Here is a 19,515-nt window from a genome sequence, read left to right as displayed (position 1 = left end):
GTAGCTCCTGCCGGCTCTTACACCGTGTCTCGATATAGCGTTTAACGAATCGCGCCTTTACAGCTTTTCGGTCGCGATCGCTGCCGCCGCGTTCCTCTTTGACGTCGATGCGCGCCGTATTCGCCGGCTGTCGCGCCTGAACGTCGATCCCATCTGGTCTATTTTGCGCATCGCCCTGATAGCCCACCCTCCTTCTGTTACCTCGAGGAAGTTCTGTTCCACGCAATACCCTATTGCTAATAATATAATCGGAAATTGGTATAATTTTTGGTACAATTTAACAAGTTCAGATTCTCATGCGACCTCCTTGCATGTGAAAAGTTAATTTCTATATGATAATGAAAACGTAACATAGCTATCGAAAGACATATCTCTCCCTTTTTAAATACAGTATGGAATTTGTGCTCCACAAAAGTAACAATTTCGGAACTCTATCCAGAATCTGAAAAACATTAACAATCTCCGGCCGGCTATTGCGATTCCGATGTAACCGTATATAGCTATCACTTCTTGACGCTGGTGAATCATGGTATCGCGAGCCTCTCGAAGAGCGATGAATCTTGCGACTTATTTCTAGAGCTGAGAGTTAGAGGTGCTCGAAAATATATATTCCACCGCTCATTGTCTCCTTCGATCGGTCAATTCGGAGTGGACGAGAAAGAGGGTGCATGCACGGAAGAGAAAGAGAGATAGAGAGAGAGAGAGAGAGAGAGAGAGAGAGAGAGAGAGAGAGAGAGAAAGGGAACGCAAGTGCCGGCTCCGAACCGCTATGCCGCTTCCGTTGAAGACCATACCTGACTGGTATTGTCGGTGACCATCGCGACTAGTGGCTGGGCCAGGAAAAGCGCCCTTCGAGCGCTCGGGGGAGCCCGACGTCGACCGTACGCACGCACGAGACGCTCGTCTCTCCTTTCAACACCGACCGCGCACGTTACACCACCATTTGTGCACAACGTCCCTCGGGGGTGCGCACGGTAACGCCAGGAAGAGAAAGCGTTAGGCGGTAGGAGCCGCCCTGCGGGAAACACGCAACGGCGCAGAATCGAGCGACAACGATCTCGCATATAGAGGGAACACCACACGGGGGTGGCTTGCACCCGGGGGGTGGTTTTGCCGGCTCACTCGCACCCTCCTTGAGAGGCACATGCGTCGTCCCCGTCTTCCCGTCTCGCCGGTGTCCCTCTCGCGCCCTTCTACGACTCGCGCATTGTTCCCGCTTTCTCTCTTACTCCGTCGTATTGCGTTGTGCCCGCTGTTTTAGCAGTAAAAACATTTTTACTTTACTTTTTACATCTCCTTCCCTTTGCTTTTGTTGCTACTTTTGGAACCTTGACAGATCGGCACTTTGAATTGCTGTAGGATGCATATTGCGTTCTATATATGAGATGCATTGTATTCTATATAAGTATATTTTATTTAAAAAAAGCTATCTTTCGATATCTATATTTTTTAATTAACCCTAAAACTACCGGATATTAATTTTTATTTATTTCTACCGAAGAAATCTTAGAAAAGAAAACAAATTAATAAAATTAATCATCTATGTAATTTTAATAAAAGTCAGGGAAATTTTCAGAAATTAAGATGTTTTAAAAATGAGTACTAAATTATTGAAAAATGTCAAACGGGTTTATTTAATTTATTAAACTGATATAAAAATATAGAATAGGAGAAACACAAAAGGAATTTAATTTGTGTCTGCTCTATAAAATAAATTGTTCAATCTCCCTTTAATAAAAATTGAAATGGTTTCTCGATGTCTTTCACTTTTTGCTTTTTTTAAGTATTTTATTCTAAAACACAATAAGCCTCCTCTCATCCCTCCTCACGTTTCTCATTTTATCCTATCATCGGTACGTCCGACCTTTTCCTCCGATCTGGTGTGCGTGCGTGTGCGCTACGGAACAGTTTATAGAGACGTTATAAAGGGTGCGATACGTTCGCTGTGTGTAGAATCACCATTGAGCTTGGATTACCGACGGGGAAGGTGGAAAGAAAGAAAGGTACTGCGAAGGAAACCGTACCGGCGAGTCCGGCGACGATAGCGCGCACCTTCTCGCATGCAAGGATGGTATAAGGGGGTTGCGAGGATTGTGTGTACAAGTGAGAGAGATGTATTTCGTATTCGAGCCGCCACGTGCAAACACACGTACCATCCAGGTGCCCGGGGTTATTTTTCTTTCAATCGGGGAATGTAAAGACACGTGGCCGAATATACACGAGATTGAACTGGAAGAAAATTGCTACTCAACGCAAAATATCTTCTTAAGCCATGGAAGCTCGAAATAATGTCGCACATGTGCGAAAAATTCGTAGAATTTTTAAAGGAAAAGTTGCGAAACATAAAAACTTGATACATGAGAAATGGAGCCAAGTACTATAACAAGAATTATACACAGAAAAAAAAGAAGTGCCTCAAATCAACACTGATATACCGTATGTACGCAAAAATATGTAATCTTGAAATGAGACTATATTGCGTTAAACGAAAAAAACTCGCTTGAATGAAGTCATTTATATACAATAGTTGAACGAAGTTTTATATAGTTCAACCAAGAAAAAAAAGTTGAATCAAAAAGTTGAAATTGTTATAAAAAGATTATACATAGGTATATTTTTAGGGCCAAAGCGCACATAACATGGCGTAGCGACATACGACGGTCGTAGTCCCCGATCTGACAGATCAGGATACGCCAAAGCTTGTGCGTTACTTACGTCCACAGCTACGACTGTCATATGTGCTTTGGCCCTTACGTATATATGAGTATATCAGTATTGATTTGATACTTCTTTTTTTCTGTGTAATATAAATAGAAGATAATCAAATAATATTATAACTTGAGGACATAACTTTTTTTAGCTATTAGCTTCATTTTTCAGCATTTAATTTTTTAGTTTTTTGTTTCAAGTTTTCGTGTATTTGATAAATAATGAATAATATTATATTAAAAGACCTATTTGTATATCAAATTAAAATGCATTAGTTTACTAAAAACTTTGTGTTGCTTACGGAAAATGACGACTCTAATCACATATCTTTAATTTAAGATTTAAGCGATGAATTCGAAAATAATTTTGCACCATTGATTATAGATTAATAAATTTGTAAATCACTCTTAACTCTTTCTCTTTATTTTCTCTTATATCTTCAACATTTGCAAAAAAACGATATATTAATTCTACATCGGATATTGTTTAATAAAGTTTGACACATCCAAAAATGACGCATTCGCATTTTATGATGTCATTAAATTAACATAGATATCGCCAATCGATTAATTAATGCCAAATCTAAAGCAATCATAATTATGTTGACGGTTCTCACTACAGATTATATTATTTACTCGAAGTTATAATAACTTTTCGCTTGCATAAGTCATCGCACTTGAAAGAGCGCGATGACTTTAAAAAATAATTTCAGCGTCATTACGGTAAACGGTTAACGTCAACGTCCTAAATCGCATCTTGAGAGAAATAAGCAGCATGTGTCGTTGCACATTGCGATCAATAAAATCTTTACAGCCGAGCTTGTGTGGCCGCAAGTAGGAAGAACAACGTTATGTATGTATGCGCGTCACCCCGTCGCATACATCCCTCGATACAACCTTGCACTCGCGTGACTTCATCCAAGGCCGCGACCCCCCGACTCCAGCATGCTGCCACACTTCTCGTACCCTTAATTCTCTTGCGCACCAATCGGCTGTGAGATTTCACGGATACATAGAGGTTCTGCCCTTATTATCGCGTCCAGCAATATATTTTCTGTGCAACATTGTTGACAATAATTCTTGATCGAATTGCTGTCAACTATAAGAGTTAAATTATTTTTATTATTTTCATGTTATATGTGCATACTTGCGAGTATGAGAAGATATTGTAAATTTTGTTACATATATACATAATAAGAAATTTGTTATTTATGGTATAATTTTGCCGAGTTGACAGTCGATTGACTGAAAATTATTGTTAATAATTTTGACGAATAAAAATTATCATTATCTCTGAAAAAAGGAAATTAAAACGCGATGATAAAAGATACTTGTGCATAAAACCCTTATTTTGAAAATTGCCAAACTGTGTTGCAGAAATAATATTTGATTTGTAAAAAGCCAAGCACGAAACACAAATAACTTTTTCTCTCAAGAATAGCAAACATTGAAATAAAAGAATAATAATGATTCAGCGAAGTTATAGCGGCAAAAATGCTGACACAATATTCGACAACTACTTTTTTGAACATTATACACAAGTAACAGTTTCTGAATACTCTGACAAATTATTTCTAAAAATAGTGTCGAGCTATCGCTTACTGGACAGGGTCCAATAATCACCACGAGCGAAGCTTGATAGCAAAATAACAGCTGATTCGGTCATCTAATATTTATTTATTAATTTTACACTGTTAATCTACGTATTTTTCATAAAAATAGAAGTTAATCTTACCAGTTATCTTTGTAGCTGTACAATACACTGCATTTGGACATGTTTAAAACAATTACTGCAAAGTATATTAATCGGTATACCAAACCTGTTTATTTTATAACGACGTTAAACATCTTAAAGCTATAGGGAATTGTTATATAAAATGTTTAATTTCAAGATTTTTCGCATACACAACAGGAAATTTGAAAAGGAAGTTGACGGGAAAAGATATTGTAAGAACGACGGATATTAATTGGTACGCATCTTTACCTGAAGTCTAATGATCGGTGGGAATGCGTCTTCTTTCGTCATTACTAAATAATAAACTGTATATTCTCTTTGACAAACTCTACGTACACGCACGCTCTGTAAGCACCATGCTGAAGACGTAGACTGCCGGATATTAATAGAGTTCTATGTTATTTTTGTTAAACTCCTATATGTCATGCCTTTGTTAAGTAACCGCAAGTTTTGCATTAATATTCGAAGCTGATACATTCTGCGAATTTACAAATGTAATGGTTACACTGAAAGAAACATGTATTTTTCCTACTATGTATATATAATGCTATATATTACTGATCACTATTCAAAATTAATAATAATTAATTCAGTAATTTGTTACTTATAAACGATGATTTTATTTATTATAAAATCGACTGGAGCAAATTTTTTCATAAAACGTATATTTGCGAAAATTATGGATTTATCGGATTATGTGAATTTTCATATTTTATATAAGTAAAGAAAAGCAAATATTTATGTAGAAAAATAGATTCTCTTGCGTAGTCTTAAATTATTGACATTTTTATTTTAGATTGTATTCTTTATTTTTTAAATATGTCTATTGTATTTGCAATAACATGAGAATAATGTTTTTGACAATATTCTGACAATAGTATTTCATACAATCTACCTTTGTTACTTCAAATATTTTGCATATATTAAAGCATATGTCCTCAAAAAAATTTATTTAAAAAGCATAACACAATCAACAACTTTCTATACTATTCAAAATTATAAAGGTACATTTATGAAAGGTACTGGGTCTGTATATTATCTCTATTGCAACATATAATACATCATATAATACATATTGTTGTAAAGGATTGGATAACTTTAATAACAAAGAGTCTAATTTAATATTCATTTGTAAATTGTTATTATATTTGTTATTATATTTACACAAAATAAATATTAATTAATAATTCCACCAGAAACTGATCGAGAAACTCGGAGTAAGGGCGGTTACGTGATGCCACCATTTTGGTGGAATATACAACATTTCTCCGGGCTTTAAGTAAAAAGTCATACCCCTGGCTTCGCGAAAGTTTGGCCATTTGTCATAATCTGGCCTTACAGGATCTACTTGTGCAGTATTATTAAGTAATCTAGTGTCATAAGGATACAAGTTATCTGTTTCAGCCGGAGAATATAAAATAACTCTTTTGTAGCCGAATACCTGAAAAATAAAAGTAACGACACTAATTACAATATGCAAGATGTAGCATAAAGTTAATAAAAAATCTTTAATATTTTATTGCAGCAATTTTCAATGTAAATATCTCTTTACCTGAGAAAGCAGATTATTTTTTGGATCAAAGTGCAAAGGCGACACTGTATTAGCGGGTCCGAACCAGGCATTTATATCAACTTCTGAGGATTCCACATCCTTCTCCTTACTATCCGTAAAGCAGCAATACTCTGGTACTTCGAAATCCTCTTTCAACTCTGGTATCTAAGATTGATTTAAAAATCGCATTTTTATACGGCAAATTGCATCAAGTGCAGAGAATTAATACCTGTTCAAATAATTGATGCTGTGCTAAGTAACCAACTTCGCTATTATTTTCAATAACGTGCTTTTGTAAAAATTCAGAAAAATTAACAAGATGCTGTGTCCAATCTTCTTCAGTATAACGGGATCCAATTTCAATCGGCACTGTCCGAGATCCCGCGATCTTATTCAAATAGTTAGGATTTTTCCATAACGTTAATGCTTTCCAATGATTTATACAACCTAGTGAAACGTATAAAATTAATATTTCATATTTCTCTATAGTATTTTAAAGCATATGTGAGATTGCTAAGTATTTATGCTATTCAGGCTAAAATAAAATTCTGAACTTTGTCATGATACAGATTATCGTGATACAAATATTGATTAAAAACAAGTTTGATTCACATTTACCTGTTAGTACAGCCGGTAATTTTGGCTTGAAAATTTTATTGTAAAATGTTTGCATCGAAGGCTTTTCGAAATATCTCTCTGGGCAGTCAGAGATTAAATAGTTAGTAGTTCCCTCATGATTAATTGAAATATCTTCCATATTTATAGCATTAGATTCTTCTAATAAAATTTGAAAAATAAAATCAATTTTAATGCGGTGTTTAAATCATTCAATTTAATTAAATAATTTAAATTAATAATTTAATATTATATTATTAATATATAAATATTTTTATAAATATTCTTACCAGCACAATAATTGTTCAGCTTCGTAGCATTAGCTGTCAATAAATTTGGCATACTGGAAAGAGGCGCGCCTAACAGAATGCCTCTATCAATTTGGTTAATAATATTCTTCAATACAGTCTTCTTCTTTTCTTCATCAGCATAACTTTCAACATTTATTTTGCACTGAAGCTCTAATAATACAGCCTAAATGCATCAAGTGCAATTCCAAATAAAATTTATATAATCAGTAAAAGCTTTTGAAAATTAACATAAAGGTAGACTTACTGTATATTAATCAATAATATTTTATACCTTTACAATAACACACAGAGAATAACAATATCTGTATTCTATTGGAACATCTTTCCAGGAGCCTGAGTTCAGTACCTCCCATGTGCGATCTAAACAAGCTTCCAGTCTTGTTATTGAAGCATTTATCCATTTTTCTGAAGTTCTTATAAGGAAAACAAAATTGATAGTTATATATTAAATATTTATATTGAATATTATGCATGCCACTTATTATTTAAAACAATAAGTTTCATAAATGGATATAAACGATCTACAGAGCTATGAAACTCCTACTTTAACAGTTGCATGTTATAACTAGTGATTAAATTTGTGTTTAAATTTTTATGTACACTTTTTTTGCATTATCAATTAATTTGATTAAATAATGTAAGATTATATTGGTGTACTTCAAACTAATTCATGCGACAAAATGTATAAGGCTTTAATGTGTGATAAACATATTTGAAATAATATTGTGTTTTTAATATTTAGAAATTAATATTTACAATTGTTTATCAGATGTTTGTAGCACGTTGATTATAGATGTCAAATGTAGTTTTATTTCAATAGGTATATTCTCCAATTCTTTTGTTAACAATTCCCAGGAAACCGTTATCATACAGTCGTTGAAAGTCATTATCTGTAAATTACTTCAGGTATATAATTATTAATATAAAATATTATACTGTAAAAAATCTTTACTCATAAAAAAATGCTTCTGCCATATACAGGTTTACTTAAATATGCCCACTGTACAATAACATAATCAGCTAAATAATACAATATCTTTCCCGTCAGTGAGAAAGTTTTAACTCTACAGAAACTCTCTATAAATACAATAACGCTTTCTGTGATGAACAGGACTTTAAACAAAAATGCTATGACACATAAAGGTACGCAGGTGCCAGGACCATTGCATAAAATAAGCTTTGGACGTTCTCTCCATAGTATTGGAAGACAATTTAATGCGGCAAATACAGTGGTCCAAATTGACGTGAGGTACGACTGCCGAACTTCCCGACTTCTATAAATTTCCACGATTTTGTAATCTTTATTGCTACCCTCTAGATCTCTAACTTTCTCCGCACTAAGTTTATCTGTCTGAGCGTGAATGTACACTCTGGGCGAATAATTCTCAATGTTCAAGTGTTTAACAATTCGCAGCATTTCGGCCGTATGTCCACCGGATCCTAATATTATCATTGTTTTAGTTGGACAAGACTTTTCTCTGGGCTTATTGCCTTTGATAAATATCAGATAACACGCTCTTGCAAGTATCAATATATAGGCAAATGCGAAGAAGATAAAACATTCTTTCGCGTACATCTTTCCGTTTTGTTACCTGAAAAGAATATTATAAAATAAGATATATATCATAAACGTACAAAAGGGTTAAATTACATCAATAACAATCCTCACTAACCCCAAGAATTTTGCGTCTCGGCGCGTCACTGGAATTACTGAAGTCTGAAAAAAGCAAGAGATTATAGGTTAGGTTTGTTCTGTGAGCTTCTTTAAAGCAGGGCACACACACTTTTCGTAGAACGTAACAGTAAGGTTTCGACCAATCGCGTTGCTCGATTCTTAGGCCGGTATTCATAGTCGGTTCTTATATTTAAGCTACAAATGCTTCGAAGCGTTCTTCTTCTCCTTCTTTCTTCATTGAAAGAAAGGAGAAAAGGAATGCTTCGAAGCATTTGTAGCGTCAAGTGGACCGCAGCCATAGTCGGTTCTTATATTTAAGAACATCTTAAGTACAATCTTAAGATGTCATTAACTAATCACAGAGCCGTATTAGCATCTTAAGATATTACTTAGGCTGCGTTCGGGGAGCGCGCTATTAGCGCTATTGCATTATTCTATCTTTATCGCTCATCAAGTGTAGAACAAGGATAGAATAAGCAAATAGCGCTAATAGCGCGCTCCCCGAACGCAGCCTTAAGGGGATGCTGGAGCCGCAGGCGAACTCGATCAGCGTCGATAAAGAAGTGCTCACCGACTATATCTGTCCTTGTATAGACAAGGATATAGACAAGGATAGCACCTAACCTTGCATCTTCCACTGGTCTAAGTAATATCTTTTTTTTTAGGCTTCAAATCTTACTTCTAATTGCACGATATTATTCCTGACAGTTTTTTGTAGAGGGCTGCATCACTATTTTCTATAGAAAAACTGCAGAATTTTTGTATAAAGCAAATATTGTCGTCAGGTGAAGACAATATTTATAAAAATAAAATTTTTTTTTAGTTTATCAGAAAAAATCATGTACAGCCCTCTACATTTTTGTGCGTACTTTAATCGTGTAAAAGGATTTTCCATTCTGTTCAGCCAATTCAAAGATATTGCTTAGACCGATTATGCCTTGTCGCTGTCACTCCAGGATCCCCTTAAGGGGATCCTATAGTGGCAGTAGTTACCGACATTTTTTTCATTTTAAGAAAATCTTTGAATTGGCTTTACAGAATTGCAAGTTTTTGGTCTAGAATTAAAGTACGCACAAAAATCTACACCGCGACACACGATTTCATATCGGGAACGAAAAAAAATTAAAAATTTTACTAATTTGGGCACATACAGCTGTCATCTGACGACAATAACAAAATTACTGCAGTTTATATATATATAATGACACCCAGGCGCGGTAGGGACAACATGTAGGAACAATATTGTGTAAATAAAACTAAGATTCAACGTCTAGAAAAAAAGATTTTCTAAAATGAAGGTTTATTAAGCAAAAGCACATTCAGGTTGATAGGATAAGCAGTATTGCGTGTAGCGAGAGATGGCGCAGCAATCGAACAAAGACAGATGCCTCTTGTTAGACAAGGACAGATATAGATATATAACATAGGCTACGGTCAACGTGACGCTACAAATGCTTTGGAGCGTTCTTCTTCTCTTTCTTTCTTCATTGAAAGAAAAGAGAAGAGGAATGCTTCGAAGCATTTGTAGCGTCACGTTGACCGTAGCCATAGAAAACAGGATTAGAAATGTTGACATTACCGACGTCGAGGAAGTTCGGCCTCCACTATAGGATCCCCTTAAGACGGTCTTGAAATAAGATCTGATTATGACCGGTATTCATAATCAGATCTTATTTCAAGACCGTCTTAAGTAATATCTTAAGATGCTAATACGGCTTTGTGATTGGTCAATGACATCTTGAGATTGTACTTAAAATGGTCTTAAATATAAAGCCTTGTGTACACGATACTAGAAATCGGTCCGAGTTTCGGTTTAAGCCAATGAAACTGCTGCTTTTCTGTAAGAGCTGCAAGTTGATTGGCTTAAGCCTTGTGTACACGATACTAGAAATCGGTCCGAGTTTCGGTTTAAGCCAATCAACTTGCAGCTCTTACAGAAAAGCAGCAGTTTCATTGGCTTAAACCGAAACTCGGACCGATTTCTAGTACCGTGTACACAAGGCTTTAAACCGAAACTCGGACCGATTTCTAGTATCGTGTACACAAGGCTTAAGAACCGATTATGAATACCGGCCTTTGAATACGGGCCTTAAGCCTTGTGTACACGATACTAGAAATCGGTCCGAGTTTCGGTTTAAGCCAATGAAACTGCTGCTTTTCTGTAAGAGCTGCAAGTTGATTGGCTTAAACTGAAACTCGGACCGATTTTTAGTATCGTGTACACAAGGCTTTACTTCTACGGTTACCTTAAGCCCTTCGTTGAAAAAGTGTGTGTCCGGGCCCTTAAGCTGGCCACACACACTTTCCGTAGAACGTAACAGTAGGATTTCGACCAATCGCGTTGCTCGATTCGGGAACGTACGGCCGTATTAAATTACGAATTAGAAGTATTTAGCCAAAATATCGAATGAATCTTATTCCATTTAGAATATTTTTGCAAGCTTGAAAAGCTGCTTAGAAACGGTTTTTCCCAAATTTTAGCCAAATTAATTAACGAATCTCATTAAACTTATGCTCGTTTTAATCAGTAAGATCAGCCGCAACCCGGTACATAGCCGGATTTTTCATTTTGGCTATTAAAAAATTAAAAAAAAAAAAAAATACGGACTCGCAGCTAAGCAACCCGACAGAGGTCGGTAGTGTTACTCCTGTCGACCCTTAACTTTTTAATTTCGGTTTAACTTCCTTTCTTATCTTTTTCTAATTTTTAGAACTAGAAAAGGATTTAAAACGAGATTAAAGTCAATCTACATGGTAGATTACTGACAGTCGGTAAAATTGCCAAATAAACATAATTGCCGCCGCGTGTAAAATTCTTCGATCGAGTTTCCGGTCGAATGTACTCTCGCAATCTATGTCCTATAAGCTTCACAGTCTTCACACACGCCATTTTTATTTATATATGTGTAGGACAACGGAGTACGAATACGGAGTTACGGAGTGGATTTGTGCGACAGATTTGTAACAGCCGAGAGCTCGTCGGGGAGATGTGTCGCCTCGCAATATGTGTGTAATGCGAACTAGCGGTGCATGCAACCCGCGGCATTTTCGCGAACGTTCAGCGTGAGGGACTATTCGTATTCGTGCGAACGCTCGACCGCAGTGGTCGGCCGTGAACACTGCAACGTTCTTCCCAGCACTCGTCTCGATAAAATGGACCATCGTCAAAAGGTAAGCCGCACCAACAAAACCGGTTTGAATGCGTAACGAACGTGCATTGGGGGAGAGCAACGTTTTCCTCTTTTATCTCGCCAACGGAGCTTTGAGGAAAATCGAAGCACTCCGATGAAATCTCGACAAAAACCCGAACCCTCGAGCGACAAAATAGAAATTTGTTCGATAGCGAGAAATAACGCGGTTATTTGCAATATTTTGCAACAATCTGTATATCCGCGCACGCTTCTCATACACTGTTAAATGTTAAAGGATGAAATTTATCAATACCTTGAGTTAGATAATATTTTGTTATTTTTAACTACCATGTATGTCACAATTTATTATTTTAAAACAAAATAATATTATTTTAACTCCATTGGTTTAGTCAAACATTGTTTTAATTAAATTAACCACGTATTGAGTAGGAGCAGTAGCGACCTATAGGAATGGTTAAAAATTACTCAAATTGAGATATAATTTGACTCTGTGAATTCAACAGTGTACAGAATTTGCAATTGTGAATGCTTAAAAAGACCTAATATCGTTTTGTACTGCTCCTCTGCTATTTTGCATGAAATTTCAACCATCATTTTTGCTTCACCAGATGGTTGTAGTTCCTCAACAATCAAAAGTCAAAATCGAGGACGATGACGACGAGGATGTAGAGGCGCTGAGATTGGCAGCGCTTAAGTCACTACGAACAAAAGATGCCACACATAAAAGGTCAGCGTTATCACAGGTGCAGAAAATACTACCGCAAATAACGCAATCATCCTGTTTCTCGTATAAAAATCAACGGCCTACGAAAAAGAATTACTATCACAACAGGGTGCAACAAAGGCAAAATGGCGTAAGCTTTCAATTTATATATTATTTTTGATTAATTGCAACAACAATTTTACATGTAAATCCACAAAAAATTATTGTGTTTCTTGTTTTACAATATGTCAAAATGTATTTAAACAAACGTTCTAATGAATTTTCAAAATATTGTGTACAAAGTTCACATTATCATGTAAACTTTGTGGATTTTTGTAAACTTTATAATTTTTAAATCCATATTCTTAGCTCGACATCTTCAGTTGTACATCTATATTTTACATTTGCAGAACGTGTATTATCAGAGCCATCCTAATCCGAACTTGATAGCGATAGTTCCTGTAGATGAACCTTCTCCACTTCAACAAGCCCAATTAACTTGTCCCATAGAAAAGACTGAGCCATCTGTAGAAACATGCCCTCAAGGTAAGCTTATATATTTTTACATAGAATGAAATAGACTATATTAAACAATAATGTTGATCAGTGTGCTTCTTTCTTTTCTTAAAAATAAAATAATTGTAATTGTATGTAATTTCAGAAGAATCAAAATTCCACCGTTTTAAAGATAGTGGGAACGGTTCTGAAGAAGATGATACAAAGGAGCAGAAAAGCATTACGACCTCTATAAAGACAGAAGTTATAACAAAAGAGGAGGACGACGATTCAGTAAAAGTTGAATGTCAGGAGGAAACTACAGAGAGTCTGCAAAAGAATGGAAGTGATAACCAAGAAGAAGATGGTAATGATGATGATGACGATATACTCTTAATGGCTGATCTCGAGGAAGAAGATAGTTTAGAGCGTTTAATGGACGAGATGGAAAAGGAAATGAATGATGAAAATAAGTCTGAAAAAAGAGAGAAAAAATTGCATAAAGGTGAAGCTAAAAATACGGTGAAAGGTGATGAAGGAAGTAAAAATTTAGACCAGAAGACGACGAAACCAGACGACAGCTATGGTAAGAAGGAAAGAAACAATGTTACTACCTCATCTCTGACTACAATTATCAAGAACGACAGAAGATCTGTCTCTCCACACGTAACGAACCGAGTTAGTCAAAAGCGCAGATCGTTATCTCCAAGGTCACGATCACGGAAGAAATCGCCAAGAAGATCTCCTAGAAGATCTCCAATCAGGCAACTGAAAAAGTCTCCGAGGGAAACATCGACGAGATATAGATCGCCTCCGTTGTCACGATACTCCCCTAGATCTAGATCGCCCAGACTCTCACCACGCAGATCTCCAAACAGGACAACTACGAAAAGATCACCGCTCAGAAAATTATCGCCGAGGGGCAGATCACCCAAACTTTCGTCGCACTCCAGATCGCCACGACCACTCAGATCGAGGTCACCAAGACGATCAAAATCTCCAAGGCCGCGTTCACCCAAAATATCGCGCTCTAGAACGCCACTATTGTCGAGATCAAGATCGCCAAGGTATTCGCCACCGCTTAGATCTAGATCCAAATCACCTAGATTATCCCCGAGAAGAGTGTCACCACGTCGATTACGGTCCAGATCCAGATCTCCCTTGTCTTCTCCTCGAAGAGGATCACCTCGCTTGCGTTCGCCGAAAGCATCACCACCATCTCGATTGAGATCGCCGCGACTTTCACCGCATAGGTCACCGTGGTCGTCCCCGAGACATTCACCTCGTCTCTCGCCACGACGAAAGCGATCCCCGAAATGGTCACCTAAGGAATTACCCAGAAAGCACGGTCCACGTTCCATCACTCCAGATAATCGAGATGGTTATATGAGAGAACCGTCTCCAATTTTCAAAGGTACAGCAACGCCAGAAATGCCCAGGACGAAAGCAAAGCAGAAAGATGAAGTACATGAAAAACCAACAACGATGGCGGAAATGCCGAAGGAATCTGTTAATACGATTAGTGATCCTGTGCTGGAGGCAAGGAGAAAGAAATTTGAGTCTACGCGGCCTATTGATCCTGTAAATGCCAATAAAAAGATTAAATTATCCAAAAAACATACCACGAATACGAAAGTGGAGCCTTCAGAAGGAACGGAAATTCAGTTGAGTGCTGCGAGAAGACCTAATAAAACTGTGGAGGAGTACGATGTTCAAGAGATGGATTTATGTTTGGAAGAAGACTACGAACTTGAAGAGTGTGAAGAAGCGATGGAAAATACGTCGCCAAGCGCTTTTACAAGTACCATAAATACGTGCATGGATACAGAACCACAAAAAGCGGAGAAAGAAAAATCTTCGAAGAAAAAGAAGAAGCGCGATAAGGAGCTGTATCAAGTGGGAAAATTGAAGAACGAACTACCGCTTTCCGAACGTATTGGAAAGGACAAGAAATGTAAGAAACGTAAAGACATAGTCGCCGAACCGGACGTGGACACTATATTTGAAGATGTAACTATAGACGAAGAAGGAGATTTACGAACAGAACTTAGCAGAAGGCGCGCGGAGAGACTGAACAGAACAGTGCCGATTCAGTCCGCTAGATTGGTACAGTCAGCTTTTAAAGGCGTTGTTAGTGAGTAAGTAACAACATGATATCATATTGTATCCTTATTTTCTCTTATAATGTGTTACTTATTTTGTTTTTATGTTTCTTTACAGAGCTGTGAAAAATAATGCAAAAGCCAATCAGAGGCATGTCAAGAATACTGATGAAAAACGTAAGTATTTATAAATATTTATAAATAAATGTACCTAGCATTAGTTTTATATTTCAGTTAATTTCTTTTCCTTTCTTTTTCATGAAAAAATTGTTTCTAATGATAAATGTTTCTTTTTCTATAGCTAATCAAAAGGAAGTTAGACGAGTTACTGTGCTGCATAGAGCATTAACTGAATTACATGATTCTGAAGGTATTTATATCTCTTTATGATGTATTAAATACAGAATTTTACAATTACAGATATAGAATTTTTACAAATTATAAATATAGAATTTTTTGTAAATTTTAACTTAAATACTGTTAATTATTTTGTTGTTGAAACAATTGTTCTATTTTTTGTACCTATGTATATATATTTTTTTTTCCTTCATTTTTTTTCCTTATATATAAGGAAAAAATTTAGAAATATATGAAAAAAATATATTTGAGAAAAATATAGTTAAAAATAATATAAAATAAATTGTTTTACAAAATGTTTTTATTTTTTATTTACAGAAGAAAGTACTCTTGATTCGAAGGTACCTGTGCGTCTCAGATTGGGACTCAATAAGCAAGTGCAAGAGTCCAGAGAGTCCAAGGTTACACGAAAAGCAACTAAAAGACAGGGTCGTAAGGTAAAGCACAAAAGTCATTTGTCTGTAAAAGATCCTGAATATATGTTGTAGTGTAAATTATGGCTTTATATTTCCATTCTAGATTTATAAGTAGTGTGATATTTTGTGATACTACCAAGCTAAGTATGTGACAGATGCATCTTGAAATATCGTTCATATATTTTTCTTGTTCATAATAGAATGATGATAAATTGAAAGATATTAAATAATGAAGTCTTCAAATCATTATGCTCTATAATTTGCATATTATAATTTTATGAACTAGAACGATGCAATCTGATATAATCTAAATAATAATTAACTGTTATAATTGAATTAATGAATTCAATTAACAAATAGAACTTATTAATGTATGCTTATTAATGAAAAAAATTACATTTTAATTGAGATTACTTTTGATTTATAATAGACAATATTTTTTCGTTAGAAACTATTATGAGTGGTATATTATCACAAAAAATAATTTACCAAGTTACATGAAATAAGTTGTATGACATTAGACATCTACAAAACAATATTGTGTGCCTTTCAATAATAACGAGAGAATAATATAAATGCCGCGAGATAATTTGCATTATTGAATTTTGTTAAGGGAATGAAAAGCATGTTTTTGTGTAGATATAGATTTCGATAATAACACTATTGAGAAAGAGAGAGAGAGAGAGAGAGAGAGAGAGAGAGAGAGAGAGAGAGAGAGAGAGAGAGAGAGAGAGAGAGAGAGAGAGAGAGAGAGAGAGAGAGAGAGAGGGGGGGGGGAAACCATTATGTGGGACTTTTTCCTAAAATGTTTTATATTTTAGTATCGCGTTATTCTAAACTCCATAGAGAGTTTAGTAGAAAATAAAGATGATCTGTTTTTTGTTTAGGAATAAAATAAATACGCGTTCATCCGATTACATATTTGTATGAAGAGAGAAAAGCGGTTCATCTTACCGCTCATTATGTTGTCGGCACATAGGAAGATGCGCGGATTAACGGCTACGTTATCTCATTTGAAATGCTTGTGAAGTATCTCTGTTTTTCTTTTCAAGCATAAAGTACAATAACTTTGATAATACTTGAGAATCCAAATTTCGATATCTTACGATTTAGATGTATTCGATTATTTATCATTATACATTGCTTAGGAAAAGTTGATTACGTGTGAGTATATTAAATCATTTGTTGTGTTGAAGAATGTGTACATAATTTACTTTGGTCGCACACTTAATAAACAAGTATCATTAATAATCCCAAAGCTACCTTTTAAAAAACCTAAGCATATTTTACATGAAAATAATAATGTATAGGTGTATTTTAATTGTATATAGTGCTTAATACCGATTAAACTAATAAGAATGTGTAGTATAGCTTGTAAATTCGACTAATGATATATTGCGGCACCAAATATCTTGTACAAAATATTATATTAACAGATGCAACTTGTTAAAATTTATTTGCTACGCGACGTTTAGTATGAAAGCAATTTTGAGATATGATGCAAACTGTAAGTGTTTAGATCTGATCTATGGTGTTTTATAAATCGATGTTACACTTTATTGTGTACATGTGCCCGTTCTATTTTACAATTAAGAAATTTATTGCGGTATTAAATTAACGGACAAAATAACTGTTTTTTTTTACATCCATTTTATGCTGCATTTATATAAATGTAGTGTATTAGTTTTCAAAATTGTGTACACTAGATTTTCACATATTTAGCGGCAAATTACTGTAAATATTGTTGTTATATTTCTATTGTATCTTTGAGGAAGATACAATTATATTTTACTTAATGTATCTTACATAACTGTATTTAATTAACGGCCGCAAAATAATACGTACTATTGCTTTTAATTATATTTCCATATTAATAATTAGGACATAGTATGCATCATTACAATATATGTATAGCCAATATGCGTGAACCATTTTGGGTTATTGTGCAGCTATGTACATAAACTCAGTCTACTTCGAAAACGATGTTCGTATACCAAGCTGAATACCTCATAGTATCTATGAAGGTGTAAACGCTGCTTTTACGTCAATAAAAAAAATAATCACATTTATAAAAAATTTTTTCTCTAAAAATTTTCTATGAATACCGATAGGATCTGATATTAGATTTTTAGATGTATATAAAAGAGTTGATAATTACATGCGTGCCTTTATTTATATTTAATTAAAAAGATGTAAACATTTTTTTAATACGCTTAAATAGTGAACGCGTATACGTGCCAGCCAAAACGAACATTTTTATCATGCCATTTCATTTACACATCGTACATGTGTAAATCTGTGACATCAACTCTGAGAGTTGTATAGTATTTTTATAGCTAGAAATATAATGAAAGACTGAAAGGGAATTATATAAGCCTTAACCAGTGCATAAATGTCATGTGATACTTGGAGGGATTTTTGCAGTTTCCCTTACGCGTGTTTCGATTATCTTAGAATAACACAGACAGTTATCGTAATATCTTTAACATTTAAAGGACGGACTATAAATAATGATGATTATATTCATAGCATAATTCTGTGCATGCGAAAGTTTTTTCTTAAATATTTAAATATGACATACATACATTAGAAATATTTTATATGTATACCTATTATAAATTATATCTGTGAATAATTTACACGACAAATATATTTATTTTAATGACATATTTTAAGATAACATTTTGCAGCCGTTATTTGCCACTTCAATTTTTAAACTTAGTATCAAATTTAGAAAAAATGTTCACTATTACATAGCAATTATATTCAATTTCAACTTCTGTGTTATTCTGTGATACAGTTGCGATTAAATCACGATTCTAATTGTTAATAATTATTTAATTTATTAACTTAATTTTTGTCATAGGTAAATACAGATGGGTGTAATTTGTTAGTAAAGTTTTGATAATGTATAATTGGATATTTATAACTTATTATTAATACCATAACTCTATAATTAGTTTTAGTTTATTAACATACTTTCTCTTTTGCATTTTGTTATCAATGACAATTCTAGATCATAATTACGAAAAATCAAAATCGAGATTATTACATTACTGACTTTGTCTTTTTTTATTAGAAAAAATGTAATTTTATTTTGTGCACGATTTTTATACTTTAAGAGAAATTTGCTGCGTTATATTCTTATGTATTGCAGTAAGATTTTGTATATTATTTTATTATTGGAATGTTCAACCATCTGTAATTTACCGCGCGAACACTGTGTGTGTCTGTATGAATGTACCTATTTATATACCTAAGTATATTTGTATTTATACCTTCTTTACAAAGAAAAAAAGAAGCAAGATTATCACATACTTCCTTAGACGTAGTGATATCAAGAACAAATATCAGTGAGGTGTGTTTCCTACGTCATTTAGAATTAATTGAATCTTTTATTTCAGAAAATACGGAATAAAATATTTTTCCAGCTACATTTGCCGACTATTTTTTTCTTGTACCAAAAGCACCTCGAGTTCCTGGTAGCCCTTACGTGTGTAACGTTAAGTCTTTTATCTTGTTGTGAATCGTACGATATTATATGACATTGAGTGAGCGGTATTACGCTTTATGAATATGTATAAGAAAAAGTTCCTTCCGAGTCAGTCACGCAAAATAGAAATGTAGAAGCTAAAGAACTGAAAATGTAAAGAATATTTGCGATACTTAGAATATAACAGTGCGAGCGAACAGT

General features: G+C 34.6%; 3 protein-coding genes across 12 annotated transcripts in view; 1 reads left to right on the top strand and 2 right to left on the bottom strand.

Annotated features, from left to right (window-relative positions):
* Nucleotides 1-5,130, bottom strand: part of LOC139776180 (uncharacterized) — a 30,113-nt gene extending 24,983 nt beyond the window's left edge. For 2 of the 7 annotated variants that reach the window (XM_071712701.1, XM_071712702.1), the window contains exon 1: nucleotides 795-1,248. In XM_071712701.1, coding sequence (XP_071568802.1) covers nucleotides 795-1,064 — 270 coding nt within the window. In that variant the 5' untranslated portion in view covers nucleotides 1,065-1,248. Of the gene's footprint in view, nucleotides 1-794; nucleotides 1,253-3,605; nucleotides 3,808-4,443; nucleotides 4,499-4,692 lie in introns of those variants that run through there. The other 5 variants (XM_071712696.1, XM_071712700.1, XM_071712697.1 and 2 more) reach the window with 5 other exon arrangements.
* Nucleotides 5,131-5,466: 336 nt separating this feature from the next.
* Nucleotides 5,467-8,791, bottom strand: LOC139776184 (bifunctional peptidase and arginyl-hydroxylase JMJD5). Of its 3 annotated transcripts, none has more exons than XM_071712709.1 (10): nucleotides 8,723-8,791; nucleotides 8,595-8,638; nucleotides 8,496-8,513; nucleotides 7,678-7,811; nucleotides 7,193-7,334; nucleotides 6,901-7,084; nucleotides 6,614-6,772; nucleotides 6,225-6,442; nucleotides 5,996-6,160; nucleotides 5,467-5,884 (listed from the first exon to the last, which is right to left on the bottom strand). In XM_071712709.1, exons 1-10 carry the CDS (start codon nucleotides 8,769-8,771, stop codon nucleotides 5,624-5,626), a joined length of 1,374 nt encoding a protein of 457 aa, XP_071568810.1. In that variant the 5' UTR covers nucleotides 8,772-8,791; the 3' UTR covers nucleotides 5,467-5,623. The 3 variants fall into 3 exon arrangements, with proteins under 3 accessions (XP_071568810.1, XP_071568812.1, XP_071568813.1); XM_071712711.1 differs by lacking the exon at nucleotides 8,723-8,791 and adding an exon at nucleotides 8,706-8,722; XM_071712712.1 differs by lacking the exon at nucleotides 8,723-8,791 and having other exon boundaries at nucleotides 7,678-7,821; nucleotides 8,595-8,650.
* Nucleotides 8,792-11,473: 2,682 nt separating this feature from the next.
* On the top strand, nucleotides 11,474-19,257 carry LOC139776192 (uncharacterized). Of its 2 annotated transcripts, XM_071712720.1 has the most exons (8): nucleotides 11,474-11,767; nucleotides 12,357-12,602; nucleotides 12,862-12,997; nucleotides 13,113-15,084; nucleotides 15,167-15,225; nucleotides 15,350-15,418; nucleotides 15,724-15,842; nucleotides 16,709-19,257. In XM_071712720.1, exons 1-8 carry the CDS (start codon nucleotides 11,627-11,629, stop codon nucleotides 16,712-16,714), a joined length of 2,748 nt encoding a protein of 915 aa, XP_071568821.1. In that variant the 5' UTR covers nucleotides 11,474-11,626; the 3' UTR covers nucleotides 16,715-19,257. The 2 variants fall into 2 exon arrangements, with proteins under 2 accessions (XP_071568821.1, XP_071568819.1); XM_071712718.1 differs by lacking the exon at nucleotides 16,709-19,257 and having other exon boundaries at nucleotides 15,724-16,540.
* The last annotated feature ends 258 nt before the right edge of the window (nucleotides 19,258-19,515 follow it).

Source organism: Temnothorax nylanderi, unplaced genomic scaffold (assembly GCF_030848795.1).
Source record: "Temnothorax nylanderi isolate EJ_2023f unplaced genomic scaffold, tnyl_v1.0 TNYL_tig0114_pilon, whole genome shotgun sequence".
Classification (NCBI taxonomy): Eukaryota; Metazoa; Arthropoda; class Insecta; order Hymenoptera; family Formicidae; genus Temnothorax; species Temnothorax nylanderi.
Note: the sequence above shows the minus strand (reverse complement) of the source record. Positions and strands in the feature narration are given on the sequence as shown.